General features: G+C 37.0%; 1 protein-coding gene across 2 annotated transcripts in view; it reads right to left on the minus strand.

The window, feature by feature from the left end:
* Lyst (lysosomal trafficking regulator) overlaps positions 1 to 25,608 on the minus strand; it is a 161,980-nt gene that overhangs the window by 45,035 nt on the left and 91,337 nt on the right. For both annotated transcript variants that reach the window (XM_028769800.1, XM_028769801.1), the window contains 15 exons: positions 24,292 to 24,461; positions 23,023 to 23,250; positions 21,362 to 21,528; positions 20,250 to 20,393; positions 16,867 to 17,058; positions 15,470 to 15,648; positions 13,740 to 13,946; positions 11,041 to 11,217; positions 10,002 to 10,078; positions 9,486 to 9,674; positions 4,250 to 4,395; positions 4,065 to 4,161; positions 2,934 to 2,995; positions 1,544 to 1,599; positions 714 to 866 (listed from right to left, as the gene is read on the minus strand). In XM_028769800.1, coding sequence (XP_028625633.1) covers positions 714 to 866; positions 1,544 to 1,599; positions 2,934 to 2,995; positions 4,065 to 4,161; positions 4,250 to 4,395; positions 9,486 to 9,674; positions 10,002 to 10,078; positions 11,041 to 11,217; positions 13,740 to 13,946; positions 15,470 to 15,648; positions 16,867 to 17,058; positions 20,250 to 20,393; positions 21,362 to 21,528; positions 23,023 to 23,250; positions 24,292 to 24,461 — 2,244 coding nt within the window. The remainder of the gene's footprint in view (positions 1 to 713; positions 867 to 1,543; positions 1,600 to 2,933; positions 2,996 to 4,064; positions 4,162 to 4,249; positions 4,396 to 9,485; positions 9,675 to 10,001; positions 10,079 to 11,040; positions 11,218 to 13,739; positions 13,947 to 15,469; positions 15,649 to 16,866; positions 17,059 to 20,249; positions 20,394 to 21,361; positions 21,529 to 23,022; positions 23,251 to 24,291; positions 24,462 to 25,608) is intronic.

The raw sequence follows: 25,608 nt of genomic DNA on the forward strand, positions 1-25,608 counted from the left end.
AAATAAATGGCTGTGGTGTGCAGGGGAGAGGCCTGGGAACTGACTGCAAGTTGTAGGATACGGGCTGCTCTGAAAGCCTGAGATGGATGAGAAGAGGTCTGAAGAATGAGCCTGAGCTCCTCAAGAAGGATCCACAAACATGCTGACTGTGAAAGCTGGCGATGGAAACCATGGAAACCCAGGAGGCAGGCAGAAAGGTGTCAAGAGTGGAAAGGAAAGCCTGGTCAGCACGTCTGTCAAATGCTTCTGTGGTAAGGTGAAGAGCACAGACTTAGCAATAGAGGCTCTGGCAGTCTGTCCAGAATAAAGGCAAGAAAGTAGGAGTGGAGCATTTCTGGAGAGAACCTAAGGGACCAAAGATAGGAGAAGGGACTACAGGAACAAGCTGGTGGTAGTCAGCTTGTGTATCTTCTCCCAGGGCTCCCTACTCCCCAACTCCAAAGAGCCATGGGGAAGTGATGGCATATCAAGGATGGACTGTATCCTGAACAAGTGCTAACTACTCTTTACTTTGGGTACTTCAAATTTAACATTTTAGAGGTCAGAGAGAATTTTTATTATTTAAGATTAAGGGCTTAATAAGACTAAGATATAAGGTATATTTTATATAATCTTAGAATACCAATTTAAGAAAATTAGCCTTCATTTAACTAAAAACATTGTTGGTCACAATAGCATTTCAACAATTATATATCTAATAATGGTGGATTTACCTTGGCATTGTCGAATGCCAATAGGAGAGTTCTGCCATTTGTTAAAAAGATTTCGACAGCATTATCTCTCAGTTGCCACCAGCGCCTATGGACTTCTTTAATTTCCTCATACGTCCAGGAAAATGATGCCGGTTCCAACTCCCCTTGAAGGCTCTAAGGCACAGGAAATAGACAAAAGCATTTCTATTACCTAAAAATATTATTTTGGCTTTCAATCCCAAACCATGTCAAAACAAAACACATAATCTTTCTTCCATGCCAAAGAGTAAGACTATCTGGAAACCATCCTACTATATAACACTGCATATGTCAGAGAGGATTCAGGAATAAAAAAAGACTCTAGATCTGTTTAGGTTTGTAGAACACTGAAAGCTTCATTCTATGGAATATGAGAATTCAGTCTTACCTTCATTTTTACAACAAATACTAGCATATCCAGAAGAATCAGTTATCATTACCCAGGTACATAGACATTAAAATGGCTGAATTATTCAATTATACAAAAATTACCTTTCCTTTTGATAGTAAAAGTGCCTGGTTGTGAGTTGGAAGTGGCAGGGAGCATTTATTTGTTGTTGAGGACAGTGACGAGGAAGAATGACACGAAATGATAGGAGTGTGTTAGAATTTGAATCATGACTGTAATTGCTGAGACCCAGGCCAAACAGAAGAGGCAATGACACTCTTCCCTTAAGCCTTTTAAAAAGTGTTTTAATTCATATTAGTCTACACACAGTGTGATAATGGGTGAGCTTTGTCACTATATTGGATTTATGCAGTGTTAAAATATTTCTAGGTTTAAGTAAATATAAACTTAGGTCATCACTCACCGAACTTTCAACTGTATCAGAAGCATTGTCTTCCACAAAATACATGCCACATTTACCTGCAGGAAGTAAGCGGACAGAAAGGTCTGAAGTGTGTGCACATTACTGAATGTGGTGAAAGGCAGGAACATCTAAAGATTTCTGGCTTGAGTTTGAATACCAACAACTAGAAACAGTTCTGCACACTCAATAAATACTTTAAAATAGTGCCCATAAGATCTCAGTTGCTTAATCTTTCTGTGCCTTAGTTTTATTACTAAAATACAGGTGTGTGAAAGCTGAATTTCCAAAATTATTGTAAAAATAAAATGAGAATATTTATAAAACATGTATCAATACTGCCCAGCTATTGGCTCATTTCTAGTATACAGATCATCTCCCAAGTCTACTAATCAGACATCGGCTGGTCATCAGGCTGACTGCTGCAATGCTGAACACCTTATGACCAAATTACCTTTATTTTACTTTAATAATAGCTTCTAAAAGCAAGAGTGGTGATGCTGGTAAGTTACAGATGCCAAGAGAAGACGTAAAACTGTACCCTAAGTCAAAAGGTGACAGTCCAATAAAATATTATAAGAGACCTCATATTCATAGAGCTTTTATGGTCGTGGTATTATTTCATTAGTTATTTTTGTTAACCTCTTTCTGTGGGTAATTATAATTTAATTTTATCATGGTATGTACATGTGGGAAACGGTACCATCTATGCATTCAAGCATGCAATTGGGTCCTGTGGGTAAGTGGAGACTGTTTCTACAATGTCAAAGCAAAGCCACCTAGGTGATATTTAAGCAATTTTATCTCTTACAAAAATTGCTTAAAATTATTATTATTTTTTTTTATTGGATGATTTATTTACATTTCCTATGTTGTCCCCTTACCCCATCCCCCACCACCCCCTCGGAACCCCCAATCCCCTCACCCCTCCTCCTTCTTCTCTGTGGATGTAACCTCTATCTACACCCCCCCACTCCCACCTCCCCACCCTCAAAATTCCCACCCCCTGGGGCATCCAGCCTTCATGAGGTCAAGGTTCTCTTCTTCCACCTATGCCCAGCAGGGCCCTCCACTTTTACATATTCAGCTGAAGCCCTGGATCCCCCCCTAAGTGCTCCCAGGCTGGTGGTTTAGACCCTGGGAGCTGTGGTTGGTTGGTATTGTTGCTCTCCTCATGGTGCCACAAACCCTTTCAGCTCCTTCAGTCTTCACTCTAACTCCTCTATTGAGAACCCCATGATCAGTTCAATGGCTAGTTGTGAGCATCTGCCTCTGAATATGTCTGACTCTTGAAGGCCTCTGAGGAGATATCCATATCAGGCTCTTATCAGCATGCACTTCCTGTCTTCCACATCAGCATCTACCTAGTGAAATTCTTTTGAAACCAACTTACCTAACAACAATTCTCCAGCTGTCTCTCTAGATGGTGCAACACTGATACATCTTCGATTCACTCTGTCAAAACATGTTTAAAATTGTTATGGCTAAAGTTTTTGCTTTTATTTTAGATTTCAAGATTTTTTAATCTAGCAAAATGTTAATACAAAGCTGACTAGAGTTTCAGTAGCATAATCTGGCAAGTCAAAACCCAGACAAGGATGGAAACCGTTAGGACAAGCTAAGGATTCCTGCAGTTTGCATGCAGAATATATGGATTTGGCTACCTAAGAATGGTTTCATAATACAAGTAGACACTGTGTTAGGTCATTAATACTCCAATGTATGAAAGAAACCTAGTGTTTGTTCTTGTTTTCATTTTTTGTTTTTTTTTTTTAAACAGGGACACTGGGATCAGAAAATTTCTGTTCTCAAGTCACTTGTCTTTTTAGGGTATAAAGTTTCTAACTATAAAATGGATACAGTAGGGGGATGCAGAGATGGCTCAGTGGTTAAGAGCAGTGGCTGCTCTTCCAAAGGTCTTGTGTTCAATTCCCAGGAACCATAGGGTGGCTCACAACCATCTGTAATGGGATCTGATACCCTCTTCTGGCATGCAGAGCACTCATACAAAAAATATAAATATATAAAATTAAAATTAAAAAATGTATACAATAATCACAACCACAAGAATATGGCAACAGTGTTAACAACTAATACATACTGACACATTTAAATTCAATAATACTATAAAGGCCTGTACATGATAATTTCCCTTAGTTACAAAGTGAGGAAACTAAAGCAGAGAGGCTGAATAACACCCAGGACAAGGCAGGTAGACAGGGAGGAAGTTTATTTGTCACAACATTCCACTCCTGTGGACAGCACCAGCAGCAACTATCTACTTACAAAGACTAAAAAGTCAACTATAAAATACACATACGCTAGGAAGAGGCAGAGCTGATGACTGATATCCATTAAACCCCAATGTTACAAATGCATTTGGACTTTGTCATTCAACTTTGTCTTTTAAGTCCCTTTTAAGACTTCCCTCACAACACAGCATAATCAACGATGCCTGAAGCCTACAACGAGCTAAATTTGTACATTCATCTAAGAGTGAAGGAAGGCATGGACTCAGATCTACCTGATAGATTCACTTGCAGCTTTGTCTTTGACAGTAGAGGAGAAGGAAGAATGAGTTTTATCTTCAAAAAGGTAAGACAGTGGTGGCTTGACCACACCTGTTGACAGAAAAAAGCACACAGCATTTATCCAACAACCCATTCATTACCTGTCACACCCAAAGGCCAAGGCCAAAGTTACTATTACCTTCCGACTTTTGTCTGTCCCTAAGAAGATATTTATTTGGAATAGTTAAATAGCATCTCTGCAAGCGTCTCCTCTCTCGGTTTGGCCCTTCTGTTGGATCCAACTGCCATGAAGTTGGATAGTAGATTGGGTCATACCAGACCGCTCTGCAAGTTGAAATAAAACATCTTAGTAGTGGTCATCAAAGGATTTACAACCTTAAAATCATAGAGACTTAGCAAATAATACAATGGGCTTACTTAATTACAAAACAACAGCTTGTATATCAGAGGAAACATATACACAGGATAAAGACTGACAAAGAAGCCAAGTGTCTGCTCTGACTATAGTTCCCAAGTTCCTTTCTGGAGCAAAGGCAGCTTCCAGTTTCCTGTATCTACTAGATTTTATTTTCTTTTTCAAAATTTAAAAAAAAATTGTGGTTATAATTACACCATTTCCCCCCTTCTCCTTTCTCCTTATAACCCCTCTCAATGCCTTCCTTTGCTCTTTTAAATTCAAAATCTCTTTTTAATTATTGTTAAGCACACAAACACATACATGCATGTGCAATTCTCACTTTCTCTCCTTCTCTCTATCCTTCCCTTCCTCCTAAATATATAAATGCAACTTGCTAAGTCTGTATAACGGTACTTGTATGAATATTTTCAGGAATGACCACTTGGTATTGATGACCAACTATTGTGCTCTTCCCTGGGGAAAACTACCTCTCCCACCTCCCCCAGCAGTCTTAAGTTGTCTGCAGTTCTTTGTCTAGCATTGAGGCCTCATGAGATTTACCCCTTTCATGTTAAATTTACTAAAAATTTAAAAAGATAAGTTCCTACTATCACAAAACTTTAACCACAAAACACAACAAAGTATACTTAACGTGGTTATTAGCTGATGAAAAAAATTTCCAAATTTATTTTTTATAGTTCCAATTTTGTCTACTGAACACAATTAGATCCCTTTTCTGTATATTGTCACATCTTAAATTTTTAGATAGAAAATGAAAGAAAACAGTAAAATTATACATTTTTTAAGAAACCAGATAAAGTCACCCTTAATTCTATTACCCAGAACATTACTTTCTGTCATCACAATGCATCTAACCATGCTACATTACTCTCTTTCTTTCTTTCTTTCTTTCTTTCTTTCTTTCTTTCTTTCTTTCTTTCTTTTTTTTTTTGGTTTTTCGAGACAGGGTTTCTTTGTGTAGCTCTGGCTGTCCTGGAACTCACTCTGTAGACCAGGCTGGCCTTGAACTCAGAAATCCGCCTGCCTCTGCCTCCCAAGTGCTGGGATTAAACGCATGCGCCACCACCACTCGGCCTACATTACTCTTTCTTTGTTGTTTATTTACTGACTCCTGCATTTTGAATCCTTTCCTTAGAAAAGACTCACTAAGACCTCTCCAGAGCAGTAAATGTCTGTAGAGCTCCTGACATGCACCATCCCACGTGCACTACCACCAAGGTTCTGGGTCACAACAGCTAATGTGTCCAGATAGTATTTTGCTGTAGATACTGGCACAAGAAAATAAATCTAAAAAAAATATTAAAGTTTAGTAAATGATTTTAAAAATCAAATTTGCAACTGGGCTTGATGGCACATGCCTGTAATCACAGTAATTGGCATATGGAGGCAGGAAGATTAAGAATTCAAAGTCACTCTCAGCTAAAAAGCAAGTTCAAGGCTACATGAAACTATCTGAAAGAACCAAAAAACCAAACCAAAAAAAGTCAGATTACCCTCTGTCAATACTACGTACTTTTCAATGTGTTTATTAAATCTAATGTACATCAAAAGGGTACTATTGTTTTTTGCTTTTTGAACTTCAGGGCTAGTGTGATTATACTTTTGTTTCTCTATCTCTGTTAAGTTTTCAAAATAATAAAAATATTAATTTTTTTACATACTTTCTGTAAATAAATTTCTTTACCTTTGTCATTAAATATAATAAACACTGATTCAAATTCAAATTCAAAAACTGTAGGACCCCGAAGGGCTGCTATGCCCTGGCTGAGCCTTTCTGTATGCTGCTGTCTACTAAGTAACATTCTGCAGTTCCTTTAGGATCAAAACATCCTGACTAATAATACATGGTGCCCCAGGAAGGGAATTTACACTTGATATCCTATTGCCCCCCAGTTGAGTTCCTGCTTTTTCACATCTTGACTAATACATGGTGCTCCAGGAAGGGAATTTACATTTAACATCCTATTGCCCCCCAGTTGAGTTCCTGTTTTTTCCTGAGTTTGTATTTTTTCCTTCCCTGGCTTGGTGTATATATTGAACTTGCCCAGTAAAGGCATTGGCATTCTCTCATAATAGATGACCCAAGTCTGAGTATTTCTTTAATCCCCAAAGCCTACACCAGAGCTCGGTAACGCGGGCAGCGCTGGAGCTGTCAAAAAACCACTGAATTCTTTCTTTTTTTCTGTTGTATTCAAGCTAGGAATGTTGTCAACTCTTTAGAGAGCTGATTCTCTAATTATTTCATCCACTTAATTTTGGGGGGTGGATACTGGGGAACTGACCTCAAGGTTTAGCACATGCTAGACAAGTGCTGTTTTATAAACTTTCTAAGTGTAATTCTTTTTGTTTGTAATTTCCACTAGTATATAAAGTTAGTGTATCTTAGAACTCAAAGTAAGGCTGACAAGTTCCCTTCTCTCTCTCTTTCTCCTTCTTTTCTTCCTCTTCTTTTCTCCTCTTCTTCCTCCTTGTCTTCCTCCTCTTCTTCCCCCTCCTCCCCCCCATCTTCCTTCCCCTCCCCCTCTTCTTCCTCCTCTTCTTCCTCCTCCTCTTTTCTTCTTTTGAGACAGGGTCTCACTATGTAGCTCTGGCTCTCCTGGAAGTCACTATGTAGACCAGCTGGCTTTGACTCATAGAGATCCATCTGCTTCTGCCAACCAAGTGCTAGGATCAAAGGCATGTGCCACCACATCTGACTGTAATTAGTTATCTCAATTAAATATAAAGAATGATACTTTTGTTTTTGTCACTTATAATTCATCTTTTAGAAAAGATTTATTTTTACATGTATGAACATTTCTCCTGTATGAATGTGGACTGTATGTGTGCCTAGTGCCTGAGGAGGAGGAGGCTACCAGGCAGTGTTGGATCCCCTGGGACTGGAGCTACACATCGGTTGTGAACTGCTATTCAGGTGCTAAGGAACTGGAAACCAGTCCTCTGAAAGAGCAGAGGCACCCTTAACCACCGAGCCACCTCTCTAGCCCCCTCATAATGCACTTTTAAATCATGCTAATAAAGCGTAAGATAGAAAAAGGCCTATTTCTCAAACACACTCTTTTGACAATTTCTCTATCCTTTTGAAAAAACCCTTATTTTAAAATTGAAATGAATTTTACTATCTGAAAGAGCTAATGCCTCTATGTTTTCTTTCAAGAATTAAAAAACAAAACAAAATGAAAAATAATCCTCATGTGGTTATTCTTAAAGAATGGGGAAAAAAACCCTAGGGTTTTACGGGTGCCTTTCTGCAAGTTTGCTGTGGCTGTGCAGGCTTGAATGGTTCTCCAAGTCCTGCTCTGAGCTCTGCTGTTGGGTGCTTGCTGTGAGGGGACCTCAGGGAAGCTCTGAAATCGGGACATGGCTACAACTGGGAAGACCATCATATTGAAGAACACTGTCAAAGTTCTAGAAGACATTGAAGTTATCTTCAAAGATGCAAAACAACCCATGATGAGCGGGAACACCATGAACACAAACAGGAATATATAATATAAGGCCACGGTCCAGCTCCAGCAAGCAGCAGAATTCAGCAGCTTTGTCCATGTGGCTCTGGCTTTAGAGGCCAGAACAGAAGGGACTACTGAGACAATTGATGCTGGTTAGCTGTAGGTAAGAAATTAGAGGTGATGAAGAAGAAACCAGCATCACTGAAGTGAAATCTTCTGGTAAGTGCTTTCTGAGAGGACAAAGAAGCTGTGTTCCAGAGATAGCCAAGGTTGTACCTTGGGGTACAGCTGGACTTGGTCATGTGTAAGAATCACCCAGGTGGAACTGTTTTCACAGGCATGAATGTGTCATGAAGAGCAGCTAAGGCTTGGCACCATGAAGGAAGCATATGAGAGGAAAGCAGTGAAGCCTATTTAAAACAGAAGAACCCAGCATATTGAAGAAGTCAGTACCATGGATAAGCGGGAAGAACAGCAGCAACAGTAGAGTGGAGTCAACTAGAATCTAGAGTGTTACAGGGGGAAGTGCTGGAAAAGTAAGCCAATCTGTTTTGAGGAGTGCAGATGATCATGTGTGGAACCCAGACACTGAAACAGGAAGCTGTAATATTGGGCTTGTAAAATTGGAGACCCCAAGATTTTGAGATGCTAGAGCTGTGGTATACCTGCCCAGGTAAACTGCTTTCAGGGAATAAAACCAGTCAAAGTGAAAGAATTGTGCTGCAGTGAACAAAGCAGAAAGGATCTGGAGATCTGAGGACCACTTTGACATAAGAAATGGAGATACAGAGTTTGGAGACTGCCCAGCTGGCTTTGGTCTTGTTTAGTTAGGTGCAGTATTTCCTCGCAATGACCTTTAGGAATGGTGAAGTATGTCCTATGAATTTGGGGTATATGATGTGCTTTTTGTTTTTGAAAATATAGGGAATTACTATTAAAAGATAGGATTAATCTCAGAAGAGTCTGAACTTTGAACTCAACATTTTTTGAGACTGCTATAGATGATGGGGACATTTGAAGTTGAACCTCATGTATTTTGCATTATGCTATGCTTAAGTATGGTCTCCATATACTCATGTGTTTGAACAGTCATATGGGGGCCAGGCAGTGGAATGTGGTAGTATGAATATGCTTAGCTCAGGGAGTGGCACTATTAGGAGGTGTGGCCTTGTTGGAGGAAGGCATCACTGTGGGGGTGGGCTTTGAAGTTCCTCCCAGTACTGAAGAGACCCTTCTACTAGCTCCATGGAAGACAGTCTCTTCCTGGCTGCCTTTGGATCAAGATGCAGAACTCTCTGCTTCTTCTCCAGCACCATGTCTGCCTGCATGCCTGCCATGCTTCCTGCTATAATGAAAATGAACTAAACCTCTGAAACTGTAAGCCAGCCCCAATTAAATGGTTGGTTTTATAGGAAAAAAAAAAGAAAAAACGAAAAAAGTCTAGATAAAATTTCATTAAATAATTTTATAAATGTGAATTCTAGAATGAAATACTATCTAACATCACATATAAAAGCTGTGCTCAGACATGTGTTCCCAGTACACACCTGTCATGTGTCAGCTGCTGGATGAGTTCCTGCCAGTGCCTGCTAGCACTCAGGTCAACTTTATACATCCCTCTGATGTGCTGAATCACCTTTTTTCTTTCAATTCCTTGGGAGAGAGATACAGCCTGGGTGATATCTGCAGCTATTTTAGATATGTCCTTGGATTTTAAATCGAGCCTCTGGAAGAGACTAAACAAACAAGATTGTTCTAAAGTCAAATATTCATTAAACATTAAATAATATTTTAATAGTACATCTAAGGCTGGGGTACAGCTCAGTGGTACAGCATTTGACTAGCACGCTGGAGAACTTGAGTCTCATCTCCAGCATACTCCATATGCACATATATCCACACAGACGCAAACACACACACAGACACAAACATATATGTATACATACAAACAAAATAACCCCACAAGTTTCTAAAATCAAACTAAAGAAAAAAAAAAAAAGAAGAAGCTAAATGTCCAGAAGTGAATGACGGGCAGGACAGGACTCTGGAATTCGGAAACGTACCTCTGTTGGTTGTTGTTCACTGTTTTCTGCCAGGCACCTTTACTCACATTCTCTTCACTTTCATATTTCTTTTGCTCCTAAAAGATTGAAACAGTAACATACAAAATTTACTCTGTTTTCTTTTCTCTTTTTTTTTTTGAGACAGGATTTCATATATCTGGGGATGGCACCCAACTCCCTATATAAGCAAGGGTGACCATAAACTCCTGATCCTCCTGTTTCGCCTTCCCTAGTACTAAGATTACAGGTGTACATCACCATATCCAGGGCCTTCAGGTGAGCACTCTATTAGCTGATCTATATTCTGAGCTCCTAAACTTGTTATTTCTCATATTATAGTGGCACTGAGTCTAACAAAGTAATTTTGAAACCAAATAAAGGAAAAATTACTATTTTTTTAAGAGACTATTGAAATAAATAAGCCACTTAAACAAAATTATAATCTCCCTCTTTTTTTTTGGGTATAGTTTGATCCATTAAAATTATAGCAAAATAATTAACTAGGTTCCTCAGCCTCCTGAGGTCACATTGCTACCTGCTAATTTAACTTGCTTGTTAAAAAATCCTTAAGTCCAGGTATGTTTCAACTTGTCACTACAAAAAAAATCTTTCCTTTATGGAGATAGAGCTCTTGTTGCTCTTGCCAAGGACTGGGGTTCATTTCCCAACACCTCCACGATGACTCACAACCACCTTTAACTCCAATTCCTCTTTAGATCTCCAAGGTCACTGCACACATGTGATACACAGACTTATATGCAGGCAAAACATCCATATACATAACATAAATAAATCTCAAAAATAATCCTTCCTGCACTAAAGGCTCTAGGTAATGAATGACAAGAACCAAAGGGAACAGAAAGCTCTCCAAAATTAGTCTATTTTTTCCTTTCCTGATCAAAAACTCTATGGAGCAACAATGAAAGAAACATTGCAAGCTATTATCAACAGTACCTAACAATGAAAATAATCTTTCAATCACTGTGTTAAGTGTACTCTATGGGATTCTCTAAAAAACAACTCTGATTGGTAGACTCACCTCTTTGATAACCTTAATGAGCTCTGGTTTGGTAGGGGCACTGGGAGGGATGCACTTGTGGCCACATAACTTTAGAGCATTCATAAGCAGTTCTGCTGTGTCCATTTCTTCTTCATTTAACTCATCCTGATGATTATGTATCAACTCTGACAAATACAAAACCAACTTGGCCCCATGCTTTAAAAATAAGTAATAAGGTTTTAGTTATAAAGAATTGTATTTCTTCCATTTAAATTATTTAATAATAAATTTAATTATATTTGTATTTTTGATTTTAAGGTATTTAATGATAATTTAAATATATTTCTAAAGTAAGTTGGTTGGGTCAGATTTAATACAACTATAAAAGACATGATAGAGTAGGTGAAGAAATTTAATAATGTAGTAGGTATTTGGTATTACAGAATTATTCCTAATTCTATTAAATGATAGGAAAAAAGTACTTTTAAAAGTAATATAGAAAATGTCATGATTTCTACAAGCTATTTTTATATAAATTCAAAAAAGAAATGACACCAATGTGAGAAAGATACTATAAAATATTCAATCTATATCTAATACGAGGATTATATGGTAGTTACCATATTATTCTAATTCTCTGTGTATATTAGAAACCATTCATAAAAGGCTGAAATGAAGCAATCTAGTTACCCAGCTTCTGGGGAGAACAAGTTAAGGTAAAATAGAAAATAAACTAGGGATAAAGGAAAACACAAAACCACCAAGACAGAAGAGAAACCTGTCTTTTAACCTTAAAGTAAAAGTGCATTTCCATCCCCTTTCCTCTGAGTTTAACTCAGTAGAAGATGGTGAGATTTCAGTAACAACAGACTGTCTCTAGCTTGTCAACACTGTGCCTCTCAGTTCCACGTGCATGTCCAGGGGAGGGTCAGTGGGGCCAGTCTATGAGCAGACCTAGATTAGAGATCCTAAGGTGATCATAGCTGTCTGTTCAAGTGCAAACTTAAACCAAATTTTGGTTCCTGGTTTTGTTGGGTGGGCCCTCATGTTCTGTCTATCACATCTGTTTTTCACATGTACATACATATTAGACAATAATTATGCCAACAAACTGAACACATGTCCTTTACTTTAGAAATCTTCATTGATACAAACATCACTGAATTTAGCTTTTGGCATTTTAAACCATAGATTAAATTAAATGTCAACAAACGGTTCTAGAAATGATTACATCTTAGATGGTATTTAAGCTAACATGCTGAATCATATCATGTTGCTAAGAGTCTCAGATGAACATATGCAACAGTGAAAGCAGCAAAGATTATTTCAGTGCAGCATTTTAAATTAGTCAGAAGACAGATGCTACCTGACCAAAAGAGTACAAGCAACAGATGCTGTAGAGTAAAAGCACTGAGGAGTTGGCAAATAAAAACGGGATATGACTGCAGTATTTTCCGATGTGTCTTTAAAGTAATGTTCGTTTTTATAACATTGAACTATTTCAGCTTAGTATTCAGTGACATTTTAAATTATCTTTTAAAAAGAAACTATATGGGAAAAAAAATCCAAGAGCAGTAGCTCACACCTCAGCATTTGCAGGCTGTGGCAGAAGAATTGTTCCAGGTTTTTGGATAGTTGGGGTACAAAATGGTAATGTGCAAAGAAACATCTGATTGCCTCAAACACTAAGTTGTTTCTAATATCTCATTTTAGTATCCTTTGATGGACAGTTTGCTGATGAGAAAAGGTGTTAGGATTCATGTGGAAAGATCTTTTTTTCAGTCTTCAAAAACTAGACATCTTGGGAGACAGAAAGATCACTTTAGCCCACAAGTTTAAGATCTGCCTGGACAACAGTTTCATCTCAAAAAAACAAAACAAAACAAACTGACTTAAGAAACTGAATCTATTATAAATCTTTATAAAAACAATATTATATAAAAGTACATTTTCAGTGAAGGTTCTCAGAATGAGGTATTCTGAATCCTCTAAAGGAGGGTCAGAAGAAATACAGGGTGAGTTAGTCAAGGCTAAGTGGTGACAAAGGAGAGGGCCCTGATCAGGGTGGGCCTCAGAGGACCAAAAGAGGCTGCAAGGGGCAGCAACAAGAAACTATCTTGAAAGGAAGAAAATTTATCACAAAGGAGCTGAATGGAAAAAAGCAGCTGTGAGCTCTCCAACCCTAGAAGGCAACAGCACAAAGCTTGATGCAGCTTTGCAAAGGCATGAAGAACTTTCCTACGAAGGACATGCTGTCTGGCAAAGAACAGAAAGAGTGAAGGGCCCTCAACAACAAAAACGGACTCAGCAGGTTGTCTATGTATTTATGTGTACATATACACATATGTGGAACAATGATAACCAAAGGAAAAGCGGCTATGAGGTTGAGAGTGTGGGAGGAGGGAAACAGCGAGGGACTGGAGGGAAAGAACAATATAATTAGATTTCGAAAAATAGATTAAAATAAATTAAAAAGGAAAATTCTTCACAATACGGCAGCAAGTAACCATATAGCAAGATCTATAGTTAGATCTTTGAAGAACTCAGATATAAAATTTTTAATCTAAACCCTGGAAAATAGCTGGGAAATGACCATGAAGAAGTCAAATCAAGCCTCAAAAGCATATGAAGGAAGGCCTTAAACTTGTTTGGTAAGAAAACTCCACTCCTGAAAGCATGAACGTAGTTTAATTTCCATTCTTGTTTTGAAAGGCTTTATCAAATGCTAAGATACTTACTTGTGGAGAGGGGCTAAGGCAGTCACGAAGTATATCCTGGTGAGCTGGTTCATGAACTATCTCAAGTATCTGCTTCCTTTCTTGTACCGTGTGGATTGGTGACAAAATATGCGCTAGCAATCTTCCAAGCTGGACTCGGAAGGTTTCTTTACAAGACCCCAGGATTTTAGTCCACTGCTGCTTAGAAGTGCCAGTTTTACTTGAACCCTAAGTCAAAATAGGAGTGAATTAGGATCAGACTTTAAAAAAACTAAATAGTAATAGTAGTAGTAGCAGAAGTAGCTATATTGTATGTAGAGAGGGTGCCTGTGTGCTACAGCATGCGTGTAGAGGTCAAAGGACAACTTGAGTGGTTCATTCTCTTCTTCCACCCTTACATGGGATCCAGGGATCAAAATCAGGTGGTTAAATTTTGTGTGGTGTTTCTACTTACTGAGCAAGCTGGACAACTCAGGATCAGACTTCTTAAGCAATAATATACTAGCCTCACAGAAACTCAAAGAAAACCATAGAACACAATTTATTCTAGATTTAATATTCAAAGTTAGACATTCATACAGATATCCATACAAATGAGAGTTTAAGAGACAGATGTCTGACAATATTCAGAACTTTACAGATATTTTTTGTCACAAATACAAAAAGAGAGAAGAATAGAAGGAGAAGCTAATGTCACGAGTCATTTTTCAAAAACCGCCAAGGGCTCACAGATTATTAACAAAAAATAAAATCAAAACAATCAGAGAATAATGGGAAGTAAATCCTCCTTGATTTTACAATATAAAAGATAAGGAACTCATAGTAAAAACGAGTCAGTACTATCATAGTGAATACTGCAGTTATAAATACAGAACTATATAGAAATTGATCATAAATATTTCCTCGTTGTTGTTTTAACTATAGCTTTACCAGTAGCCTCATCGTGACCAAATCACCTGAATTTAATACTAGAATCAGTATATATTAGAGCTCAGACACAATTTTAGAATGGCTTTCTAATTACCCCTACTCTTAAGATCTCTGCTTGAGTGACTTAAGTCTAAGTGAAACTACAGTTTATTTAATGATCAGAGATGGACACTAAAATCCAATTTAGATTCAGAGATTGACAGTGGTGACTCATGGTATTCTAGAATTAGACTGGCCTTTAGTACTTCTGACAGAGAGAACTGATCAATTTGTTCCCCATAATCAAGTATGAATGACCCAAAGTAACTCAAGTGAGATGATGGGAAGTGAAGCCAGACACCATCCACATTATCATTTTGAAGGCACTGGATATGCTTACAGCAAGATCTAAACTTTTCAATAATTCTGAAATGCAGTTATAAATAAAGCCCTTTAAAAAGTCTATTCATTTACAACCACAGCAATCATCAAAACCCCATACTTTCCTGATAGTACATGAGGCTCTTCATTTTGTAATAGGTTAGCCAAGCAAGCTATATCACTCTATCATTAAAAGCCTGTTAGGCATAATGGCATACACCTGCAATGTCAATTAGCATGAGATTGAGAAATGAGACATATGAATTCAAAGTCAACCCAGGCTACATAGTGAGTCCTTACTTCAAAACAAAACAATGCCCTTCTCCCAACAAAAAAAACTAATTCAAACTGTTTCAGCTGCAAAGCACAAAGAACTATAAATTTGGAAACCCAGAGTTCACATATATAGATCTCTACTCCTTTTGTGTAAATGGGCATTTTCAAGTCATTAATTTACTTACAATAGACACTTTGAAACCATCCAATAGATATGTGACCATTTCCTTTTGAAATGGATTGTGTACAGAAGGCTGCTCATGATGCACGTCTTCTTCAGAAGTTTCAGTCTGGGAAACTGAGGTCTTGCTTTGGGATATATTTTCTGGAGTTCTCAAAATGTCAATAATATCCGAATTCAACTCTTTGAATTAAAAAAGAATTTAATAAAAATTAGTTAACTCATTGATAAGTATCCATCAGTAAATGCAGTAAAACCTTAATTACTCGTGTATTGTTTAATTACTCATGGATGTGAGGGTGTATAAAACTGTACAGCCACTCAGAAAAGGTTAAAACTGTCATATAGCCCAGGAAATGAGCCTTGAGTGTTTATCCCAGATAATAAAGGCTTGTATTCACACAAAAACCTGTACATGAAGGTTGATAGGAAGTTTGTAACAACTCTAATTGGAACCAGCTTACACATACTTCAACAGATAAATGTTAAATAGACTCTGGTACATCCGTATCATGGCACTACTGTCCCATAAAACAAACAAAACCCCAACTGAACAGATTGCTGATACATTCAAAATAAGCAGAACAACTCTCCAGAGAATTGCACTGAATAAAAATGGCAACAGACTTTAAATATCATATTTATATAAGAATTTTTATTTCACCAAGACAGAGTCTCACTATGTATATCTGACTAACCCAGGACTCACTATGTAGACCAGGCTGGCCTCAAACTCATAGAGATTTGCCTGCCTCTGCCTCCACAGCACTGGGATTAAAGGCCTGTGCCACTACATCTAGCTATTTTTTTTAATGCTGGGTTGCTAGGTTAGTCTGGAATTCTTAGGCTCAGACAGCCCTCCTACCGCAGCCTCTGAGTGCTGGGATCACAGGCACGAATCACTTGTTTCTGGCTGTCTTGTAAAATATTTTAGCAATGACAGAAATACAGAAACAGAGGGTAAATTGGAGGTAGGTAGGCGCTGAGGAGGGAGAAAGCAGGTTTGTTCATAAAAAGGCAACAAGACAACTCATTGTGGGAATGACAATGTCCTCTTTGACCATATTCATGTCTCCTTCCTGAAAGTGACACTGTATTACAATACCGCAAGATTCCATGGGAAAAACTAGATACCAACTTGCAGGATCTCTGTATTATTTCTAGTAATCTATTAGTCTGTCAAAAGTTGAAAAATACTGTTTTGAAATCAATGGCCAACCCAAACTAGCACTTAACACATGAAGAACTAGAATACTAGTCTCAAACCTAAAGCTCCTTTAATCTGTGGTCATTAAGAAGAGAAAACTCAATGTTGTCTTTAAAAAAGGAAACCTAACCACCTTCATATGACATATTTCTCCTGTTCTTCATCACTGAAGGGAGGAGTGGGGTCTAAGATACCTTGGTAAATGATCCTGTTCACAGCTAAGATGGTGAGCCTCTGCAGCCGCTGGGCAAGCTCTGCCTCCGAGGCCTGGCTGGGGTGATCTTGGCTCATCCTCCTCTGCATCATTGAGTGTAGCTCATCACTGGCCACCGAGCGCATCTTCATCAAGAGAGACTCTGTCTGAGCCAGAGGGAATTTGCGAGGACCTTCGAGTACATAAATTACCCAATGCCATAGTTAATAATGCATGATAAACTTATTTTCACTACAATTTTCTGATTATTGGTCATAAAAAGAAAAACTTTTAATTACAAAACTAATTCATATTAAGGAAAAGAATATGAGAAATTAGTATTTTTTTTCTTTCTCCAAAGAAGTGAAACAGTACTTCTGGATTCAAAGTCTAAAGTAACAGCAAAAAGCAAGAAACAGTAGGAATTTCATCATTTGTCAAAGTCTTAGTCTCCTGAAAAACCCAAAGTATCAGACGGTTACTAGTGGCTTTGATATCTGATAGACTATTTTCACTGTTTCACTTCCTTGTTTTTCAAGATCATCAACAGTTTTAAAAAATAAGTTATTTTAGTAAAAGAAGATGATAATTTAGTAATAAAGGTACTATGTCTGGGTAGTTACCATTGAATCTTATAGTTTGGAAAATTATACATAGTGACAAATAAGAAATCAGTCAGTGAGAAAGAGGCGATCACACGGTAGATACAAGTCCAGTGATTTGCCAGCACAGTGATTAGGGGTGGACACATCATTTCCTGAGAAACACCTCCCCAGACTGACTGAGGCAGAGTGCTGCTCCTGCGCGTACTGGACCTGCTCTGGGGTGTACCGCACATGTGGTGCATCCAGGAGAGAGCTGGGGGCAGTCTTGATTTAATGGACTGAAGAAGGGCATCGGAAGTTGACCATAAGAACCAAAATGACGTCTTGGTAGATGAGGAGTAACAGAGCCCTTCACTGGAATTGAACCTTTTTTTTGAATTATGAAAACAAACATCAATTTCCATAAATGACATTTTTACAAATTACTTGCATCTGACTAAATTATAGTAGGTTTTAATAGTTTTTTTTTAGATTGTCCACTACTTTGTATTTTTAATCAGTTAATAATTTTGGTGGCTAGAATCATCTCTGAGGTAAAAAAAAAAAAAAATTCTTGCAGATATTAAAAATAATATTGTCAGACAATATCTCTAACCATTGATATAGATTCATACTCATATTATCCACAGATTTCTTGTATAACCCAGGGATGGCAAGGTAGTAGACACTGAGTAAGACTCTCATTCTGTATTTGTGAACGTGGAAGTGTGCTTCAGAACTCATGCTTTAAAGCCGCATGGATTGGATACAGTCTCAAGTGCTTCTTTTTCTAAGCCTGTTTCCTTGTTTATAAGATATATACTAGAAAACAAAGCAGAGCTTGTCTGTCTCACAGGAAGAGAGTTATCACTATCTGATACTATAGTAATATGTTTGTCTACATGCTTTTATCATTTCCTCCGGTTCTGTAAAGATAGGTAAAACAGGAATTTGTGTGTGGCTGGTACTCAGTAATTATTTTATGGTTGAATAAATGAATCAAGAACATTATTTTATGAATTATGGAAAATTATGGATATAAAATACAATGTCTATCTCATTCTTCAAAAGAATAAAGCATCATTCATGTTGGTATAGCTTTTATTGGTTAAAATATAATTTTACTCATGTGTTAATTATACTAATCTATCTTCATCCATTAAAATAATGTCTAGAGTTTTTTTTTAACTTGAAAAATTGTACAATAATGGCAAAAATTAGTAAAGCAAAGAAAAAAAGCTAGGAAAGAAAATCACAACACACAATACAGGAAACTACCAATCACTGTGTTCTTTAAGGTAAAAAGATGTCTATACGGATTAAAAATAGAAGTCCCTTTATAAACAGTTGGTAGTTTGATACCATTTAGGTAAAAACATCTTTCCATCACTCTACCCTGTCCCTCCCACCCCCCCACCTCTGTGTGTGTGTGTGTGTGTGTGTGTGTGTGTTAGTGTGTGTGTGTGAAAGGACTGAATCTGGCCCCATTCACTAGGATGACAGGAACTCAGGACTGCCAAACAGAATGACACACATGTGAGGAAGATTAATCTGGAACATAGCAGTGTCTATGTCCTCTGGGATTTAAAAATGTCAAACCTAGGTGTGATACTACTGGAAGAAACAAGATTCCTTGTCATGGCATATAGGAAGCTGCGCATCACAATTAGATCTGAAAAGGGCACATCTTATCTGGGATGGAAGACAGGGATAATAGGAGAGTGGTGCAAGAGGAGAGACTCTGTCTAGATATTAAACAAGGAAGAATACAGAGGGCAGTAAGTTTATTTATGTGGATGTTTTATAAGTCACTTTAGCATAACTTAAACATATTATTACAAACGTATTTAGAAGTATTTTCTATGGATGGACTTTTAAATCATAGGGCTTTAAATTTTTGCATTGCATTGAACACACACAAAAAAAGAGAAAATTAGTACATGGAGAGAAAGGTTTGGACTTAAAAGCCTTTACAACTATGAGAATACAGAAAATATACTAAGTACTTTTTTATATATATCTAAGTGTGTGCATAACAGTTGCTACAGATACTGAGCAGTAGCTAGATTAACATTACATTCTTATACATACTTATATATATCCACTGTATATAGACAAGAGACCCATGTGGACATATTTATGTGAATATGAATACAGATCCTAGGTTTGTGGTGTTTTATTATCTTTCTAGTTTATGTTTCTATAGAAACAACAGCATGTTTTGTGGAAAATGTATCAGCACTTATTATTTGATGATACATACAAATTCACAGGAAACTCCAGTACCATGTGCATTTTGCCTGTCTACAAGCTACCACAGTCTACCTTAATTGCTGCCACAGCCTCCGCCTGGGTTCTGCACTGTACTTTCTTCAAGTCTATATTCCCCACAGAAGTCCTCTCTATACAGTGGATATCTATCTGATCATATCACGCATCTCCTGAAAACCTTGAGGGCTTCCATTAGGGTAAAATATGGACATGGTCTATGTAGCCTCTTCTGGCAAAGTGGTTTCTGCTGAGAGGAAAACTTCTTCAGATTTTATAATTTGATTTTTTTTAAAGCAAGGAATATGCTTTAATTCATTGGTTCTGGAGGCAAGAGACTCAGTATGTTAGACCTGGCTCAAACTGGCCTCAAACTCTCCAAACGTACTTGCCTTTGTTTCCCCAGTGCTGAGATTAAATGCACATGCCTTCATGTCCAGCACGAAACGTATTTTAATGTGACTGGCATCAGAACACAGGGAAGTACAGCTACTTTCAATTTATAATCACTAAGTGCCGTTTCTGTACTCACCAGCAATGCTTCTCCGCTTCTGAGGCACTGAATGGTGGTGCGCAGAAGGCGACTGCACTGAACTTTCAGAGTCATGATTGGCTGTGCTCCTTATAAATTCCAAAGCAGCCTGAAGAACTCTAAGCTGCAGGGCCAAAGCCATATCTAAACCCAAAAGAGACTAGAATGTTTTCAAGCTATCATAATTATTTAACTCTTTTAACTAAATTTATTTAATATATTATCTGACATCTAAGATATATAATCTAATATCCAAACTATAATATTCAGTATCTAAACAAAAAGGCTTAGACGTGAGTTAAAATTGTTTCATCAACACGGGCTCTTGATGTTAGTATTTCTAAGCTATATTTATAAGTAATGTTAAAATAAATTCTCATATGGTCATTACAACTTTTTTGATATTTTTTGAGACATGTTTCCTGTAGCCCAATTTGGCCTTAAACTTGCTATGTAGCTGAAGATGACCTTGAAATTCTGGTCATCCCGCCTCCACCTCTTGAATATATATCACCATGTCTAGATTCCATTATAAAAATTTGAAAAGAAAAAATAATAAATCATAAATTTATTTCACTTTAAATAACTATTTCAAAACCAATAATTTTGTATAAAGCAAAAACTTCAATAATCTACATGCTTTCAGGTTTCACAGTCACTTTAGTTTTTCCATTAAAGAAAATTAAAGATCATTACTCTTCAACATAAGCCTTTGTATTCTACTTGGTAAAAAGAAAAATTACTAGTTTCTGCCAGTGATGTATTGCCAGCTACTAATTACATCAAGTCATCAATCACTCTATTTTCAACAATTTAAAGGTTGTTTTTAATACCAATTAACACCAACACATAATTAAATTTATTTTTTTTGTTTTTTGTTTTTTTGTTTGTTTGTTTGTTTCGAGACAGGGTTTCTCTGTGTAGCCCTGGCTATCCTGTAACTGACTCTGTAGACCAGGCTAGCCTCGAACACTCAAACTCAGAAATCCGCCTGCCTCTGCCTCCCAAGTGCTGGGATTAAAGGCGTGCGCCACCACAGCCCGGCGACATAATTAAATTTAAACCCTCAGTAAAAGAGTTCTGAAAAAAATTCCATAAAAACCCATTCTTACTTTGTGTCCTCTTGTTTTTGCTATTATGAAGATATCCAAGAAGTACAATAAGGTCTTCAATAACTCTAAAATACTGTGATCCTGAGGAACTGCAAGCGTGAATTGTAACTGCTATGAAAAGTTGCTGTATATCACATGCAAGCAATCTGTATTCATTCAAAGGAATGCTAAAGTGAACCCAAAACAAAACAGAAGACATTATAAGCAAAACAGCCAAAAAATTAAGACAAAGAACTGTTAAATTCTTATGCTACCAGCATGTACTGATTTAATAATTGTTCATGTTTACTCTATAGCAAGCAATATACCCTAAAGTAAATAAGACATGTTGACTTCTATTGATAACACAGTCTTGTAGAGAAAAAGACAGGTTAAGAGAGCAACATAAACAACAGACAGAGATTAACACAAGATACTAAGAGAACACTCACACAGGCTCCTAGTCTACATGAAGGGTGAAGGGTAGGGTGTAGCAACAATACTAAGGGATAGTGAATTTGAAACAATTCATTAACCTCTCTGCAGCTCAGCTATATAAATGAAAGTTATTTTAGAGATTATAAGCTTGAATTTATATTGAAGTTAAATTGGGAATAAGCTTGAATGTATATTAATCGCTTATAAACATACGATGAATATGAATCAGTTACTCTGCCCACAAATTTAACCTTGATGATTTACTCAGGTGTACAACACCAGGACCAAATTTTTTTTATATTTAGTTTTTTCAAATTAAGTAAGGGTTAGAAATATAATTTTTATAGGGTCAACTAATACAGTATCATACAGGATCTATTAGTATAACTTATTTTTGGAAAAACTTCTCTCAGAACAAGCCAATAGATACCTTCCCAGTTTTACCAATTTTATGCAATGCACTACAATCAAATCTAAGTGTCCTGAGGAAACAATATGTTTCTAGTTTTCATATGCACGAACCCTACAAACAATAAGTGCCCAATTAAAGCTGAACTTAGTGAGTATAAGAAGTCTATCTTTGCCCCAATCACTGGGTACAGATATGCTCTGCACTCTGCAAAAATATAGATAACATTTAGTGCTTTGGCATACAACAAGATGGTGCATCTTAAGATTCACATTTTAATAGTATGCTAGTAAAAAAATGGTAAACTATACATCAGATGTGAAGACACCAAAAATAAAAAAAAAATCTAATTAAAATTTTACTTTTCAAAGCTCTTAACTCAAGTGGCAGGTACCCTTTTGCTGGTATACTTTGATTATTCAAAATTAATTTGTATTAGCAGTGCTACTATATTCTCTATTGTTATAAACTGATCATGCAGGCAGTGATACACCAGCAAGTGAGTTCACTGAGATGCTACAGAGTCTTCTGCTGTTCCTGATCTCTTCCTGGTGGGAGTTTAACTACAGAGACGACTGTGGAAGTTTGATAATCATCAGAGAGTAGCCTTATTGTCTTCAATTCTACGTACCGCAAAACAGGTCATATAAGCATCCTATTCTTAACCAGACATTATTCAAAGTGATGAAAAACATTCCATCTCCAAGTTAATTTAATTCTGTGGGAAAGAAATTCTTTGAAAACATTACAAAAAAATCAACTCTTTAAGGTATCCCATTAACTATTTCCCCTTCTAATAATCTTATCAGATTTTAATTAATAGTTTAAAACTTACTTTTCTAATCCATTCAGGGCTGCTACTGTATTACATAACACATATAGTAGACCATTGTCCAATAGCATGTCTGCTACCTTGGAACAAGAGTTTAAAACTTGCAGAAGAAGTAAAAGGGCATTGTGCAAGAGTATATTGTCATAGAGAGAAGTCTCTATCAGTCCCAGAACTGGAATGACAGACCACTTCTGGAACAGGTCCATGTGTTTCACTTCCTCCAGATCAAATCTATAATAAATAAGACACAGTGAAAAGCGAGAGAGGAGTAGCCAGTCACAAACTGGGATTAAATGCTTGACACTACAAACTTTTTTTAAAATCTGATATTGAAACTATCAAAAAACAGTATTGAGAAAAAGAATTCTAAATTTAAAAAATATTATAGTTTACAATAAGGCAAAACCTAAGATAAATGCATAAACACTCAGGTGAAATATGTATACAACTTCATAACTTCAGTAGACTCATTTGAATTCATCCATTGGCTGTTTTGTGTTCAAAAATACCTGCTGTGTGGAACTATAACAAGTGTAAAGGAAAACTGTTAGTTTACAAACTATCTTAGTGACAGTGAGCTAGTAAATATAGCTATCAAAAATGAGCGAATCTCTCACTCCTGACCTAAAATGACTTGCCTCTGTGGTGCAGCAGTTTAAGTATTTTGTGGATACATGCACACATAAGGTCCTGGATTTGATCACCAGCAATACACACACATAAATAAAGTGACCACAGTAAATAATTTAAGTCCACCAAGGTCTTAATTGGTCTTTCACACAAAAGATGTATATATTTTCTCTATCAAACAGAAAAAAAGTGGCAAACTGTTAGTTTCAGTGAATTTTTCTTTTATCTTTGCACATATTGTTAATCCTTAAGTATTATTCCAAAGTCAAATCTAAGTGATCAGCAGCAGATCCAGGAATTCCAAGGGAGGGCTCTGAGGGACTGAGGAAGTCTTGTATGGGTCACAAATACCATGTCACTTAGATTACAAGGGCCACCTTTCTTTCAGGTAGTTTTCTCATGTTAGTACTATATGTCAAATCTTCTCTGTCACTTTCATTTTCTACTGTAGTTATTAGTTTCCAGTTTCTAATTAGTGAATAAAGTACAAAGGAAGATGTAATAATAGAAAGAACATCATATGTAACTAACGAATCAATTCCTCTGGGAAATGATTTATAGCAGACCTTTTCTGAGACCCAAAATAATCACTAAATTTTATACATAAAACAAAGGATCTTAATTATGGTGTAGAGAACTCACTCTTCATCCAGGCCAATTGGTCGACCAAAGAACATTTCAGTGAAGCATTCCAACAACTCCTGAGTTCCCCTATGAAGATACAACTGGTTGGCTAACAAGGAAAAGCCACGGTTCTTCAGAAACTTGTCCTTTTGTTCTTTTGATGCTCTATTAATGTATGCATGTAACAGCTAAAGAAAAAAATTGAGACCATTTACATGTTAACATTTAATATATACAATTCAGATTGTAAATAATTCTTATATTTGTAAGCTATTACCTATTATTCACATACACAGTCACATACAGAGAAAGCTAAAAACCATGTAACCTGCATAGAGAAATTAACTGGAAACTCTGTGATGCTAGTGGTGACTCTTTCTTGGGGATTTCTTGCAGATTCATTTCTTGAGAGTGTCCTGAAGCTGAGCGATGGACTTTGTAGACTGGCAGCCATGACTGAGTGTAAGTAAAACGTTATGTCTAATTCAAAGGGAAAGAAACCAGTGCACTGTTTTTTTTTTCCTTTAGAACTGTGCACACACACACACACACACACACACACACACACGACCTTTTCAGAGAACTTCCTGAGAGATCCTGAGCACAAGCCAAATTTCCACCATTTTAAAACTTCTTTCATTTTTCTCCTTTTCTCCTTTTAAAAAATAGAAATCCCAGAAACTAGATATACATATTCACAGAAATATTTTACATTTATCTATTTTGTGTGGGGGGAGTAGGGGGGCTGTCACAGTGCACATGTGGAAGTCACAGGACAACATGAATGAGTTGGTTCACTCCTACTATGTAGGTTCTAGCGATCAAACTCATGTTGTTGGGCTTGACAGTAAATGTCTTTTACCCACTAAACCACCTTTCTAGCCCTTATTTTCTAACTTATTAAATGCAACACATGTAAAACTCAATTAATTACTTGATTTTCTAAACCTACTTTTCCATTTTTTAAAATTTAGATTGACCATAGAACCGTCCCTCTAGATTTTAAGACAAAACACCCTCTTGTTTTTTTTCTATTATTGATCCCCATATATAAATATGATGGTATATCTCCTTCAAAAGTCTCAAACCTGTGTCCTCTGGTTTACATAAGTCCAGGTCATGAGCTCCTGAGTTTGCTGCTATACTGAGAGGTTAGCTGTTTCTCCTCTGAAGGACTGTTGTGTTCTGTAGTAAACCTTGCCTTTTTCCATCCTTTTCAGTCAGTCCTCACAGTGGAGACAGAGGAGACTCCCAAACACATGTCTATTTACTGCCTTCCTTAAAGACCTAAGTCTACAACAAACCATGACATGATTCCTTCTTCCCTTTCTCCTA

Source organism: Grammomys surdaster, unplaced genomic scaffold, assembly GCF_004785775.1.
Source record: "Grammomys surdaster isolate TR1022 unplaced genomic scaffold, NIH_TR_1.0 194, whole genome shotgun sequence".
NCBI lineage: Eukaryota > Metazoa > Chordata > Mammalia > Rodentia > Muridae > Grammomys > Grammomys surdaster.